The sequence below is a fragment of the Enhydra lutris genome, unplaced genomic scaffold (genome assembly GCF_002288905.1).
Source record: "Enhydra lutris kenyoni isolate GAN:26980312 unplaced genomic scaffold, ASM228890v2 scaffoldscaffold33, whole genome shotgun sequence".
Classification (NCBI taxonomy): domain Eukaryota; kingdom Metazoa; phylum Chordata; class Mammalia; order Carnivora; family Mustelidae; genus Enhydra; species Enhydra lutris.
Window position 1 is genome coordinate 4,245,489 of NW_019154117.1, and position 15,331 is coordinate 4,260,819.

Consider the following 15,331-nt stretch of genomic DNA (forward strand, 5'->3'; position numbering starts at 1 on the left):
CCAAGATGATTCACTCAGTGCCTGTCCCTGCGTTTCCTCCCAGGTGGCAACTAGGTTTCAGAAGCAAAAGGTGGCAGTCTCCTTCCACTATATTCTGCAGGTCACAACATACAGGCCAGCCAGAACCAAAGAGAGGGGACATACTGTCACCTCTCAGTGGGAGAAGTATCAAGGAATTTGGCCATATTTAAATGTCACACCCTCCATCTTCAAAGCAGACAAGTGATGTCAAGTATCCTTGCCCTTCCCTATTCCTGCTCGCCAGATACAACCATCTTCAACAATTTTTATCTGTGACCTCTGGTATTTCTCTCCATATCTCTACCTAACATGCTTAATGCTCTTGATTTCTTGGTTTTTCCTTTTTTTAAGATTTGATAGTGAAAAAAAAAGATTTGATAGTGTGTTCCCACGTGCAAGCACAAGTGAGACAGCAGAAGGAGGGAGAGAGAGAATCTGAAGATTGTACACTGAGCACAGAGCTAGATGCAGGGCTCTATCTCACCAGCCAAGATCACGGCCAGAGCTGAAATCAAGAGTTGGGCGATTAATTGACTGCCACCCAGGCGCCCCTTCCTGGTGTTTGTTTTAGACATTAGGTTTTGACTCCTACTCTAACAAGTGAGGGGTCAACTCTGAACCAAGTTGTGGATTTTGACATTTAACTTTTTTCCCACTTGCTCAACTTCTTTCTGGTTTTAGGTTTATACCTTTTCAACAGTAACAAAATGTTTCTCAATCCAACTTTGAGATGATCAGACATGTCATCCCCACCTTTTTTCTTGGACACGTCTATCTGTGAGTCTTCTATCCTGCTCTAATCTGGAGTGTCTGGACAGATGGTAAAAATGAACTGCACAAAGCAGAGTACTAGTTAGTAAGATGAAGAAATACCACTAGTAAATGTTCCTGCCTAGAGGGTTTCCCATTTCAGCAATGCAGTGAGACCCTGACTCCACCTGGAATGTGACTGTTGAATGAATGCTTGCACAAAATTTTTCTAAGTGTTCTTATACGTGCTATGCTTTCTACATAGTCTCAGGTGATTGTTTTCTGTCCCTCTAATGGATGCAGTAAGCTGCTACAGAATTATTCTGCACTTTGAAGGCCTAAACTTCCCTTCAGTCTCTGGTGCCAAAGCCTGAGGTCCGCTGCCCTTTGCGTGGCAAAGGGTTTTTAACTAGCGGATCCAGAAGGTGCTGGGCAGACCCACAGCAGTGATAATACACTGTAAGCGAGCAGATCGATAAAAAAGCAAATACTTTGTTTTCATCACAGGAAATGTTAAAACAGTAATAACTAAATCTGGTCAGCAGGCATTTCCTTCCCTTCGTTCTGTTAACGTGTGTGCATGTGGCCCTTTTACCATAGCTTGTGCGGGAGGATGCAGGGGACTCCGGAGGGGCTGCGCCGCCGCCCCTCCCTGAGGACAAGCCCCGCGGGCGGCTCGGGGCTCCTGGCGCGTACCTCCCGGCCAGTGCGCACAACTGTCTCAGCCCCAGGGCCTTGTGCCTTTTCCGACCCCGTGGTGACGATGTCCCGCCGCAGGTCTCCGCGACCCTAAACCTTGCAATGGTCACTCAGGTCGGGGCCGCACCACCCGCGTAAAACGCGCAGTTAGCGGGCACAACAGCAGCTACCCCCGCGCCCCACAGTCCGCAGCCCGAGTAAACTTCGCGCCCGCCGGCGTCCGCAAGAAGCCGTTCAGCTGCGGAGCGCAGTCGCCTTCCCAGCGCGCACCGCTTTGCACGTCAGGTGGGCGGGCTGGAGCCCTTGAGACCAATCGGGGTCCGGGTTGTTGATGGGTGCCGGATAGTGCACGCTGATTGGCCGGAGTGGACCGGCCTTTTCCTCTCTGCCCCGCGCTGTCAGAGCGTTGCATCACCTCTGGACGCCTGGCGGCGGCGTGGACGCAGCTCTTTCCTGGTGCGCCTGCACCGGGGCCTTTCAGGTAACCCCCGACCTGCTCGCAAGGTCTCCCCAGGTAGTCCTCGCCCTGCCTGCGGGCCTCTGTTGTACCCTCGCCTTACCTTTGAGGCTCTCCAGTACCCCCAGATTACCCCGCCCCGTCCGCAGGGTCGTCCCTGGTCACCCCGCCTTGCCCGCGGGGTCTCCTCTGGTAAACCTCTCCCCCGCGCCCTGCCCTCAGGGTCTCCCTACATGGCCCCCCTCCCTCCCGGCAGTGGCGCCCCAGGTCACCCCGCCCCGCCGTCCTGCCCACGGGGTCGCCCCAGGTACCCACGCTCTGCCTGCTGGCTTGACTGGGTGATGGCGAGAATTTGTTGTGGCATTTCAGAATGTGGGGAAATGATTTGACGATCGGGGCATTCCTTTGAAAAAATCTAGTCTTAGCCCGCGGGAAGGAGGGTTTATTGCCAAGGACCTGGGGTTGGTGGTGAGTAAGCACAGCATCCCGGCCGAATATGCCGTGTGCCTGGTGCGTGCGCCGGCAGCCCGGAGCAGGAGGACAGTTTTCCTATGGGGTTTGTAGCGGGGAGAAAGAAGGCTTCTCAGGAGCTGCCCTGGGCTTGGGGCCTGGAAGCTGAGTAGAACTTGGAGGAGAGGTTGAGTCTGAAGGACCCTACCTAGTAAGTACGGCAAGATTTGGAAGTGTGTGTGTTGCTTCAGAAGAGGGGGCCTTGTGGCAGTCACTGCAACTTTAGGGTGTGTAGGGAGCAAGTGGGAGATGGCAGCCTCCAGCCTTATGAGGTTTTGGTGTTGAATGAAAAGGTGTTGGGAATGAGTCCGGAAGAGAAGAGGGGTTTTTAATACAAAGGTGAGGCTTAGTTTTAGCATTCAGGTTTTGCATAAAGATCAGGAGGGATGAAACTAGAGATAAAGTAATTGATTTAGGGGATTCCTAGTAGTATCATGAACTTTTTTCCTTTAAAGATTTTATTTATTTATTTGACCGAGAGAGAGAGATCACAAGTAGGCAGAGAGGCAGGCACAGAGGGAGGGGGAAGCAGGCTCCCTGCTGAGCAGAGAGATGGGATGTGGATGCCATGCCGCGGATGCCATGCCGGGCTCAGGGCTCAGGATGCGAATGCAGGGCGGATCCCAGGACCCTAGTCATGACCTAAGCTGAAGGCAGAGAGTCTTTAACCCACTGAGCCACCCAGGCACCCCTTATCATGAACTTTTAAAACAAAGTAAGTTATCAGTAGGGGCGCCTGGGTGGATCAGTTGATTGAATGTCAGGCTCTTGATTTCAGTCCAGGTCATGATCTCAGAGTTGTGAGACTGTGCTGCAGGTCAGGCTCTGGGCTTAAGTGAAGTCTACTTGAGACTCTCTCCATCTCTCTCTCTCCTTCAGACCTTCACCCCACTCACTCTCTGTCTCTCTCAAAAAATAAATTAATTAAAAAAAAAAAAGGTGGGGGAGGAATTCCAAAGCCAATCCTCTTAATCATTGTCTTGTGCCAGGAGGAACCATGGAGTGGGATAGGTTGAAAAGGCAGGTGGGAGGAGTATTGCTGATGGAAACTAAGGATTCGGGCCAAGAGATTCCTTCAGACCATCGGTGTCAGCACATGCTGGAGGATAGACAGTAAGAATGCTTCTGCAGGCAGTGGATTTACAGTTGAACTGGAGAGTGTGTGAAGTAAGAACCACAAGGTTTAGGAGAGGAACAGACTCGGGAGGGGAATATTAGTTCGGAAAAAAGGGATTGATAAAAGCCTTAGGGAGGACAGTGCATTATTTAAGCTGGGTAGTGCTGGAGTATGTGGGGAGAGTTCCAGAAGCATGAAAGTAGTAGATCAGGAAAGTGGTTTTGTTTCTCAGTGTGATGTTCCTGGTGCTTGAGTTTTGTAAGAGTAAAGGTCAGGAGGAAAAGTAGTAATTTGGGGTAAGACCATGGTCGCCTTGAGTACCCTATTGAAAAGTCTGTACAGAATATTGTTGGAAGAGAGGAGTTACTGAATTTATTTTTTAATACAAAAATGGTACTTTCAGAGCTGCTTCTTAGGAAGTGGTATGTCGGATATACGGTATTTATTTTTCTCTTTATTTTAAAATTTTTTTGATAAAGTTAAAACATACCGAAAAAAGTGGTATGAAGTAACAAAGATTTGTTCTTTCATGCTCCCCAGCCCCCGCCACGGTAGGCATAGTGAAGTTTGATGCATAGCCTTCTAAATTCAAATACAGAATTACTTAAACATAGATTTTAATTACATACGTATGTTTTAAGTCTCTTAAAAATGATAATATGCATAGTATAAATAGTTAGAACTATGACCTTTTTTTTCTTTCTCAATATATAGGCAGTATGTATATTTGATATATTGGGATTATTTTTAATGCCTACATGGTACTGATGTGCCATTATTTATTTTAGCCACTTATTCATGGATGTTTAAGTTGTTTTCAGATATTTCTCTATATGCTTCAATTAATATCTTTGTCCATATTTTATACATTTGTGTAAGTATATCTGTGGGGTGGGGTATATGTTAGTAGGATATGACTCAATTGAGAAAGAGCTGGAGATAGACCCACCTCTGGGGTGAGATGTGACTTACTGTCACATATTATGAAACCCTGAGGAGGCGGAAGAGGGAACAGAAATAGACTTAGAGGTCAGATGCACATGACTTTGGTGATCACTTAGATGTGGAGATTATCTGGTACTATTAAGGGGACTCAGATTTCAGATAATGGGAAGGAATAGTGAAACTTCTAGTACAGTGGAATTAAAGACAAGCAGATGTTGCAAGGAAGTGCATGGATTTTTTATTTTTATTTTTAGAAGAGGAGAGGGAGAGTGGGGGAGGAGCCAAGGGAGAGGGAGAGAGAGAATCTTAAGTAGGCTCCACACCCAGCACAGAGTTCGCTGGGGGGCTCAGTCTCACAACCCTGAGATCATGACCCAAGCCAAAATCAAGAGTCAGATGCTTAACTGACTGTGCCATCCAGTGCCCCATGGGTCTTTATTTGTAAAATATTTTTGTATGCATTTCTAAGATCTATTGAAGTAAACACAAGTAAAAGTCAAGGAGATTATCTAGAAATTTCTGAACAGGTCTGGGAGAGTCTGGAATACGGAGAGTTGGAGGGAGAGAATTATGGTAAGAAGGAAGAAGAAGAGATTTTTTCCCTTAGCATGACCTGGTGATTAATCTTTCTCCTCTTTCTGCTCCCTACACTCCACGCCCTGTGGTTACTGGATGCTGTTTGCAAGTACAGCTCTCCAGTGGATGTGAAGGGCCAGAGCAACCCTGTGATTTATGCGTGGGGGCTGTTTCTCTCAGCAGCCTCCACAGCCCGGTCACTGATACATAGCTCCTCCCTGTGCTGTTATGTTGAGTCTTTGTGTTTGGCATAATAATGCACTGATTCTTAATTTGGGGGGGAATAGAAGCTCCCTAGAAAGTTTTATAAAACTTACAATCCTTTTTCACCAAAAGCGTAAATCTCACTTTCTAAAAAAAAAATTTCTTTTTTTCAGATAGCTATTCCTGAATAATGATTAGAACAGTTCAAGAGTAGTGACTTAAAAACTTCACTGTGCGTGCTGATCCCCTGGGATATTGTTAAAACGCAAGTTCTGAATCCTCAGTCCAAGGTGGGCCTGGTAAGTCTACTATAGTCAGCTCCCGTAGGTGCTGGCAATTCTAGAACTGGCCTTGAGGAGGATTAGAAGTGACAGAAAGAAATGTATTGATATCCAAAGATCTGTTAATCTTCAGATGTAGCCTTTTCAGTTTCCGTAGGCCTCTAATATGGTGGTCACCGAACCAGCAGAACCCCTAATAAATCATTTAGGGCACAGACACACCCTTACCATCTGTGAAAGGCCAGGCATTGTAACACGATCCAAAGATCCAAAATGCCATTCAACTTCTGTTTAACACCATTTAATGACACCTAGACAGAAATACATGCTTCGATGTTCTTGTCTTATTTTTTTCCATATGTAAAACCCAAAGACAGCCTCACATCTGGAGAGACACTGATGGTGAAAAAACAACAACAAAAAAAAACCAAAACTTTAAAAAAAATTTTTTTTTAATGTGTATAAATTTTTAAAATTTTGGTTTTTTGGATGGCATGGGTCAATTACTGTGCTTAGGTTTTGGTACTTTCAGAATTGGCTGAGGTATTTAGGTCTCTTTGCTCTCCCTTAGCCTGCCTCTCCCTCTGCCTGCCAGTCGCCCTGATGTGCTGTCTGTGTCAAATAAAGAAAATCTTTTTTTTAAAGAAAATCTTTTTTTAAAAAAAGATTTTATTTATTTATTTGAAAGAGAGAGACACCAAAAGAACGGAAACACAAGCAGGGGGAGCAGAAGAGGGAGAAGCAGGCTTCACGCTAAGCAGGGAGCCCTATGTGGGGCTGGATTGCAGAACCCTGGGATCACGACCTGAGCTGAAGGCAGACACTTAACAACTGAGCCACCCAGGTGTCTCAATAAAATCTTTTTTTAAAAAGTTAAAAAAAAATAAAAGATTTTATTTATTTATTTGAGAGAGAGAGCATGTGCACAAACAGGGGATCTGCAGAGGGAGAAGGAGAAGCAGACTCCCTGCTGAGCAATGAGCTGGACATGGGGCTCAATCCCAGGACTCTGGGATCATGGCCCGAGCTAAAGGCAGACGCTTAACTGACTGAGCCACCCAGGTGCCCCAAGTTCTTGAGTTCTTAAGATTCTCTATCTTCTCTGTTGTTTTCTCATTATTAGCAGTCTCGTCCCCTTTTAATCTGATGTTGGTTTGGAAACCTGGTCACCAACCTTATTGAAATTATTAAGTAAGAATATATAGGCTTTGAGGAGGAATGGGTTGGAGGATGCTCCCTAGGTAGTGAGCCCCAGACTGATCAGGTGTTTCTGCAGGGATTTTTAGCAGAACTCTTAAAAACGCCACTTTAAGACTTCTCTTACTAGGGACTAAATCCAGGATGTATACAGTTTGTCCAACACAAAAATCATGAATAAGCAATAAAAGGAATAAAATAGAAAATTGGAATGAGCTAGAAATTATTTGAATGTCAGAGTCATATCTTTTTAGCTTTTTTTTTTTTTTTAGGTTTTACCTGTTTTCCTCAAAGAAATGAGGTTATCTCAATAAAAGTGCTATCTGTCCTGTGAGTGTAGGTAAAAACTCTTACCTACTTTGAGATTTACTTTTTTCAGGTTAATGCATTTTTAGTATCTTTACATAAATTTCCAAGATTTTCTTGTTTCTTCTTAGAAATATGTTGTCTACAATTACTAAATGTTATATTAGAGTTAAGAAATAAGTGAAGAATGTTATTTAGAAACAAGTTTTACAATAATCAAAAAGTATTGGGGTACTTGGGTGGCAGTTAAGCATCTGCCTTCGGCTCAGGTTGTGATCTGGGGGTCCTGGGATCAAGTCCTGCATCCGACTCCTCAATCAGCAGAGTATCTGCTTCTCTCTCTCTCTTGCTCTCTATCGCTCTTGCTCTCTCTCAAATAAAATCTTTTTTTTTTTTTCTTAAAGATTTTATTTATGTATTTGACAGACAAAGATCACAAGTAGGCAGAGAGGCAGGCAGAGAGAGAGGAGGAAGTAGGCTCCCTGCCAAGCGGAGAACCCGATGCGGGGCTGGATCCCAGGACCCTCGGATTGTGACCTGAGCCGAAGGCAGAGGCTTTAACCACTGAGCCACCCAGACGCCCCTCAAATAAGATCTTTTTTAAAAAGTACTGTGTATTCCTGCGTCACACAATATACAAAAATAATTTAAAATAGATCAACAACCTAAATATAAGAGCTAAACCTTCACAATTTTGTTTTAGGTAGTGGTTTCTTAAATATGACACCAAAAGCTCAAGAACAAAACAAAAAGTAGATAAACTAACTTCACTAAAATTAAAAGTGGTGCTTTAGCAATAATGTGAAAAAGATAAAGACAACTCACGGGTGGGACGCTTAGGTGGCTCAGTTAGTGAAGAGCCTGCCTTCAGTTTGGGTCATGATCTCAGGGTTTGGGGATAAGCCCTTCGTCGGGCTCCTCGCTCAGCAGGGAGTCTGCTTCTCCCTCTGCCCCTCTCCCTGCTTGCACTCTTTCTCTCTGTCTCTCTCTCAAATAAATAAAATCTTTAAAAACAAAAAAACACAACCCACAGAATGGGAGAAAATTTTTGCAAATTCTGTAGTCCCAATAAGGGACTTCTGTCTGGAATATATGAAGAACTCTTATAATTCAACAGTTAAAAGACAACCCAGTTTAAACATTGTACAAAAGATGAATGGTAATTTCTCCAAATAAGATATAAATATTGCCAATAAGCACATGAATATGTGATCAACATCACTAATCACTAGAAAATGCAAATTAAAATCATGATAAGATACCACTTCATACCCACAGGATTTCCTGTAATTCAGAAATGGACAATCAGGAGTGAGGATATAGAAAAACTGAAATACTCACTGCTGGGAAAATATAAAATGAGGCGGCAGCTTTAGAAAACATTTTTGGGTAGTTTCTCAAAAGTTAAACACAGTTTCCATGTGATCCAGCAATTCTACTCCTGGATGTAGACCCAAAGAACTGAAAACATATGTCCACGCAAAATCTTATACATGGGGGTACCTGGGTGGCTCAGTGGGTTAAGCCTCTGCCTTCAGCTCAGGTCATGATCCCAGGATCCTGGGATCGAGCCCCGCATCGGGCTCTGCTCGGCAGGGAGCCTGCTTCCCCCCCACCTGCCTGCCTCTCTGCCTACTTGGTGATCTCTCTCCCTGCATCAAATAAAATTAAAAAAAAAAAAAGTTATACATGAATATTCATAGGAGGACTGTTCCTAATAGCCAAAAAGTGGAAATATTCCTAATGTCCATGAACTAATGAATGGATAAACTATGGCATAGCTATACAACGAAATATTCAGCCATAAAAAATAATGAAGTATAAAGACATGTTATAATGTAGAAGAACTTTGAAAACATAATTCTAACAAGACAGACACATGATTCCATCTGTATGAAATGTCCTGAATAAGAAAACTCAGTATTGCAGAAAGCAGACTAATTGTTGCCCGGGGGCTGGGGAAGAAGGCAGTGGAGAATGACTGCTACTGTAGACAGGTTTTTGGAGTGGGCAGGGCAGAGCGATAATGAAGATGTTGTGGAATTAGAGCATGCTCCTGGTTGCACAACCTCGTGAATATACTAAAAACCACTGAATTGTACACAAGTGTGGACTTCATGGTATGTGAACTATAATTCAAAAAAGCTGTGATGTTTTTTAAAGTATAGTGTAGTGTCATGGATAGTAATACATACACTCATTTTAAAGTATGCCATTCTGTTATTCCTAGACTTCGCTGTTAAGAATAATAAATTTGCTTTTCTCTTGCAGCAACAAAATGGTTCAGCAAGTTCCAGAAAACATCAATTTTCCTGCTGAAGAAGAGAAAATCTTACAGTTCTGGTCTGAATTTAACTGTTTTCAGGAATGCTTAAAGCAATCAAAACATAAGCCGAAGTATGTGAATTTCTTTGGTAATGGTAGAGTCTTTGAGAATAGTCATTTCTAAAAAAAAAAAAAGAATAGTCATTTCTTAGACCGAGTTCCATGAAGGCAGAAGCTTCATTGATTTTTGTGCTTCCAGCATCTCCTAGCTCTCTACATAGTGGGTACTTTGTGCAGTGGGTACATATTGAATGGATGAGTTTTTAAATATTGAGGTAGATTCTGTTTCTTTAAGAGGTCTGAATAGAGTTTATGTATCACCTTCTTCCATTCTACTTTTCTCATACTTACCACCCTCATTTAAACACTAGACTAGTCCTAGCTTCCTGTTGGAGTACTTCCTGCTTCTAGTCTCCATTCACTTAAAGACCAGTCCTTTCTTTACTGTTTTTATCATGTGTCTCCTGTGTTCAAAAACATCATGAGATGTTTGTTCCTGTGTTACTGATGAGGTAACTCAGGATTGGTATAAATAACTTGCTTTATGTCATGGAACTAATAAACCAAGTGTGGATAGTCTGATGAAGGTCATTCCAGCTCTGCCGTAACAAGGTTTTTTGAAGACAGGACCTCCAGTAAATATTTAACCATTTATGTCTGTGAATTTTCTGGTTTGCTGCTTTTCTACATTCTATCTGCTCTTTATCACTCTACTATGATAGGAGCTATCTGTAGAAAAATGTTGTCCTAAATTTTTGTTATTTTAAAGTCCCTTAACCTTTTTATCGCCTCTATTAGATTTACGTTCTATGATGGGCCTCCTTTTGCAACTGGACTACCTCACTATGGACATATACTTGCAGGGACAATTAAAGATATAGTTACCAGATATGCTCACCAGAATGGGTTTCATGTTGAGAGAAGATTTGGATGGGATTGTCATGGCTTACCTGTGGTATGTCTGAGTCACCAGTCTTAAAAAGTTCTGATTCTTTTAATGAGCGTTGGATTTTATCATGAATTTTTTCTATAATGTACTTTGTTAATATGAATTTTTCCTATAATGTTAATATGAATTTTTCCTATAATGTACTTTGTTTCTACAATATTATTTATAGTTCATTTTCTCTCTAGATTTTTGAGATCAGTTTTTTAAAATCTGTGTTATTTGCTAGAGTTGCTGAATTGCATTTATTTCAGAGGGCAAGGATATTAACAATCTTACTGCAAATTTTCAGGAATATGAAATTGATAAGACACTGGGAATCAGAGGACCAGAGGATGTAGCCAAAATGGGGATTGTAGAGTATAACAATCAGTGTCGAGCAATTGTGATGAGATATTCTACTGAGTGGAAGGTATGTTGGGTTATTTTCAGTGGAATAAATGAAAACTTTAATTTTTTTAGTATATGTGCTGCCGAAGCGAGCACAAACTTTAATTTTTAAATGGAGTTGAAAAGGTTTATATCCCTTTTGTGCTTTTTATGAGAAACATCCAAAAGTATGGCTATCTGTGTGAGGTTTTGACATAGGAGGGTTGACCGCCCTCTTTAAAGAAGTATTTAGTTTCTACGTAAAACACTATTAAGCTGTGAGCTTAAACTGCGCCCTCTCTTATCTATGTACTTTACTGTCTTCAGTACTTAATCTCCTACCTACTCACTGTATATGACAGGAATCAGGCTGTCCTAGCAAAAAGATTAACTTGAATGTTGCTGTTAAAAACAATTCAGATTTGGCCTCAGTGTTCTATTAATTTGACTCCCATCCTACCGTTGCTTCTGTTCGTAAGTCCTGTGAAAGGCCGGCAGAGCTCCTGTCTCTCTCGTTCTGATGGGTGGAGGAGCAGAGGTCCCCCCATCTTCTCTGGTTCTCCAGCTAGTGTGTCTGTGTACCTTAAAAACATGTCTGACTTCTGTTTTTCCATCTCTCTCACCACTTTGACTTCTCAAACCTACTGTTGGAAAATCCAGAGTTTCCTGTTCTGCGGATAGTGCCTCACACACCATCCTCACGATCAAATCAAATGCCAAATCCTATCAAGTCTTTTTCTTCAGTGTCTCTTGTCAAGTCATTGCATTCCTACAATCTCCCTGGCCCCCAGCCCCCCTCCCTGAGTCTCTGTAACCATCTCTTGATTGGGCTTGTGCTCCCATTCTTTGCACTCATCCTGCCAGGTTATCTCTCCCACAAGACTGCTCATCATTGTCTTCCCTGCTCAGAATTCTGAGTGGCTTCTCTTTGCTGGTAAATAAAATCTGATTTCATCAACCTGAAAATCAAGCTCCTCAATTCTCTCTTAACTTTTTATTTTTTTTTTAATTTTTTATTAAAAATAATTTTTTTTTCCTAACTTGATGCAGTCAGACTTTCTTGCCTAGCTGCCAGAAGGAAAAAAATCTAACGAACGTAATATGCATGTGGCTTTTTTTTTTCCTTAAAAATTTTTTTTAATTTTTTAACTTTTCATTTTGAAATAATTCAGACTTAGCAAAAAATTTCATAAAAATAGTTACGAAAAATTCCCCTATACTCTCCTTTCCCAAATTCTGACACCTTTAATAATCATAACATAATTATCAAAAGCAAGAAATTAACATATAATATAATAGACCTTCAAATTATACCAGTTGTTCCACTAATTTCTTTTTTTTTTTTTAAGATTTTATTTATTTATTTGACAGACAGAGATCACAAGTAGGCAGAGAGGCAGACAGAGAGAGAGGAGAAAGCAGGCTCCCTGCTGAGCAGAGAGCCCGATGCGGGGCTAGATCCCAGGACCCTGGGATCATGACCTGAGCTGAAGGCAGAGGCTTAACCCACTGAGCCACACAGGCGCCCCATCCACTAATTATTTCTGATCCAGGATCCAGTCTAGGAACACACATTGCATATAGTTGTCATACTTCCTTATTCTACTTCAACCCGGAGGATTCCCTCAACTTTTCTTTGTCTTTTATGACCTTTCCACTTTTTCTTTTTAAGTTTATTTACTTATTTAATTTTTACACCCAACATGGGGCTCAAGCTTACAACCCCAAAATCAAGAGTCAGATGCTCTTCCAACTGAGCCAGCCAGGCACCTGACCTTGTCACTTTTAAAGAGTACAGACTGGTTATTTTGTAGAAAGTGCCCCAAAGTCTGGCGTTTTCTCATGATTAAGTTTAGGTTATGTACGCATTTTTTACAAGAATACTCAGAAGTGACATCATGCCCTTCTCATTCTGTCATTATCAGGAGGCCTGTGATGCCAATATATCTCATTCTTGACATTAATTTTGTTCACTAAGGTAGTATATGTCAGGTTTTCCCATTGTTAATTTGCAGTTTTTCCTTTGTAATTAAGTATGCTGTGGGGGAGTCTTTGGAAATACTCTATTTCTTATACTTTTGTTTATGAATTTTAGCATCCATTGATGATTCTTGCCAGCAAACAGTTACACCTGTGGTGGATACCAAATGCTAGTTTGGGTAAACTTTTATAAAGGAATCCTAATATTTTTAACTGACATCATCTGCATGTAGGATGAATGCCAAGAAAATTGGTTCTTAACCTTACGTAGTGTGTTGTTTACTGCATAGGTTTACCTGAAACATTAGTTGTTTTGTTTTCCCAAAATCATTGTATATGTGATGACGATAGAAATGAGACACATCGATGTGCAATAACAAATATCATTGTTTAATAACTCTAACATTCATATTTTTAAAGTCCACTGTTACCAGACTTGGCCGATGGATTGACTTTGACAATGACTACAAAACTCTGTATCCACAATTCATGGAATCTGTCTGGTAGGTTTACTTGAAATTTAAATATAATGAATATTCTGTTTATTGCTTAGTGGAGAGATCCTCTAGCGTGAATCGGTTTTTCAGATTCACAGTTATTTATCAAAAGTCTTTGGGATGGATTTGTTTTTTATTTTTAAAGCTTTATTTATTTTGAGCACTTTTCAGTTCATAGCAAAATTGAGAGGAAGGTACAGAGATTTCCCCTGTTCCCTGCCCCCACGCATGCATGGCCTCCTCCACTACCAACAGCTCCCCTCAGAGTGACACATTTGTTACCATTGATGACATACACTGAGACATCATCATCACCCGAAGTCTATAGTTTACATTAAGGGTCACTCTTGGTGTTGTATGTTCTGTAGGTTTGGACAAATAACATGTAGCCATCATGCTAGCATCATAAAAGTATTTTTACTGTCCTGAAAATCTTCTGTGTACTAGCTGTTTATCTCTGTCAATCCCTAGATTTGTTTTTTAATTCAATAAATTTTGGATTCTGCCAAGGTAATAGGATATGCATGTACTCTAGTATATAATGGCTCCAACAGGTTTAGCAGCAACCTGTAATCAAATACATCAGTATTTTTGCATCAGAACACACAATTGTTCATGCTAAGTAGACAAAACAAAGAATATAAATGGCCTGATGTCAGTTAAAGTGTATTGAGGGGGGTTTTTTGGTGGGTTTTTGTTGTTTGTTTGTTTGTTTGTTTGTTTTTGGCCAAATTGGTACCAAATTTAGGGAAATGAAGTTTCAGAAGTGTTTTTGTTTTGTTTATTAAGCCTAAGAGATTGTGTACTTGTATTTTATACTGAGACAAGTTGTATAATACGGTCGCTTGCATAGCAAGTTACCTCTTTTTACTAGCATTGCTTCTTTTTACTATTACAAAACAAGTGTTACAATGCCTAAGTCTTAATAGGTGAACCTCTTATAATTATATGAGAATCATTACATCTCCTTACTGGGCAAACAGATACCGTTATTATGACTGCCAAGTGCCCTAAGCACAGACCTCAGGCCTGGAGGAAGGCCTCTTTTATTAAATTACACATAGTGACAGGTGAGTTGCAAAGCTCTTTGGTACAATGCACTTCCTTTGTGTGCTTTGTAGGCACTTGTGGCTTCGACTGCCTTCCTGTCCACCTGCTTGCATTGGTGTTAGTCGAGATCTGTGGTACATGCTTGGCACAAGTCCTTGGCCTCTGAGGAGCTAGATGCCTTGGGGGGCAGTTCTCAGACCCTCTGACTTGACAGGCCCCTGTGATCGCATCTCCAGACCCATCTCCACACTGCAAGGTTGGAAGCTGATAAGAGTCTCAAGAGGGGGCTTTCCATTCACTGAACAGCTGGACTTCTTAAGATCAGAGAAGTTCTAAAAACCACAATTTGGGTTACACACCTCCCGAGCACTTAAATGTGGCTAGTATGGCCAAGAAAATGAATTTCTCATTTTAATTTAAATTTAAATTAGCACATGTCAGGGTGCCTGACTGGCTCAGTTAGTGGAGCATGTGACTCTTGATCTCAGGGTTAGAAGTTCATCCCCCGTGTTGGGTACAGAGATTACTTAAAAATAATTTTTTTTTTTTTTTAAAAGCGCACATGTGGCTAGTGCCTATCATGTTGGACAATATAGCTCTACACAATACTTCTTACTTTATGTAAAACCATACTTGAATCAGAGAAAACAGTTTTTAAAGCTTCTCAGCATTAGGGCTCCTGGGTGGCTTGGTCGGTTAAGCATCTGCCTTAAGCCCAGGTCAGGGGGATCTAGTCCCTGCTCAGCAGGGAGCCTGCTTCTCCCTCCTCTCCCTGCCTGTGCTCTGTCTTGCTGTCTCTGTCTCTCTCTTTCAAATAAATAAAATAAATAAATAACTCATTTTTTAGAAAGCTTCTAAGTATTAGAATATTACTGGGGAACATGTTGGCAGGTATATAAGGCATGTAGGTTTAGAGGGAATATAAAAAGATAGTAGGAGAGACCTTTAATAATGATGACATTAATAATGGCAGATAATTTAGATGGGGTTGGTGCTTTTGACTACATAAAGTACTTCCCTATCAGTTTTCCCACATGATTCATAGAGTCCTGGGTATTGGGTTTGGACCCTGTTCGAGGTGAAGACAGGTGACCAACTTGC

At 41.5% G+C, this 15,331-nt stretch overlaps 1 protein-coding gene across 2 annotated transcripts in view; it reads left to right on the plus strand.

Moving 5' to 3' along the window:
* The first annotated feature begins 1,826 nt into the window (after positions 1–1,826).
* LOC111153532 (isoleucyl-tRNA synthetase) overlaps positions 1,827–15,331 on the plus strand; it is a 69,448-nt gene continuing 55,943 nt past the window's right edge. Inside the window, exons 1-5 of one of the 2 annotated variants that reach the window (XM_022512583.1) lie at positions 1,827–1,951; positions 9,335–9,460; positions 10,187–10,343; positions 10,627–10,746; positions 13,104–13,186. In XM_022512583.1, coding sequence (XP_022368291.1) covers positions 9,342–9,460; positions 10,187–10,343; positions 10,627–10,746; positions 13,104–13,186 — 479 coding nt within the window. In that variant the 5' untranslated portion in view covers positions 1,827–1,951; positions 9,335–9,341. Of the gene's footprint in view, positions 1,952–5,452; positions 5,579–9,334; positions 9,461–10,186; positions 10,344–10,626; positions 10,747–13,103; positions 13,187–15,331 lie in introns of those variants that run through there. The other variant, XM_022512582.1, reaches the window with a different exon arrangement.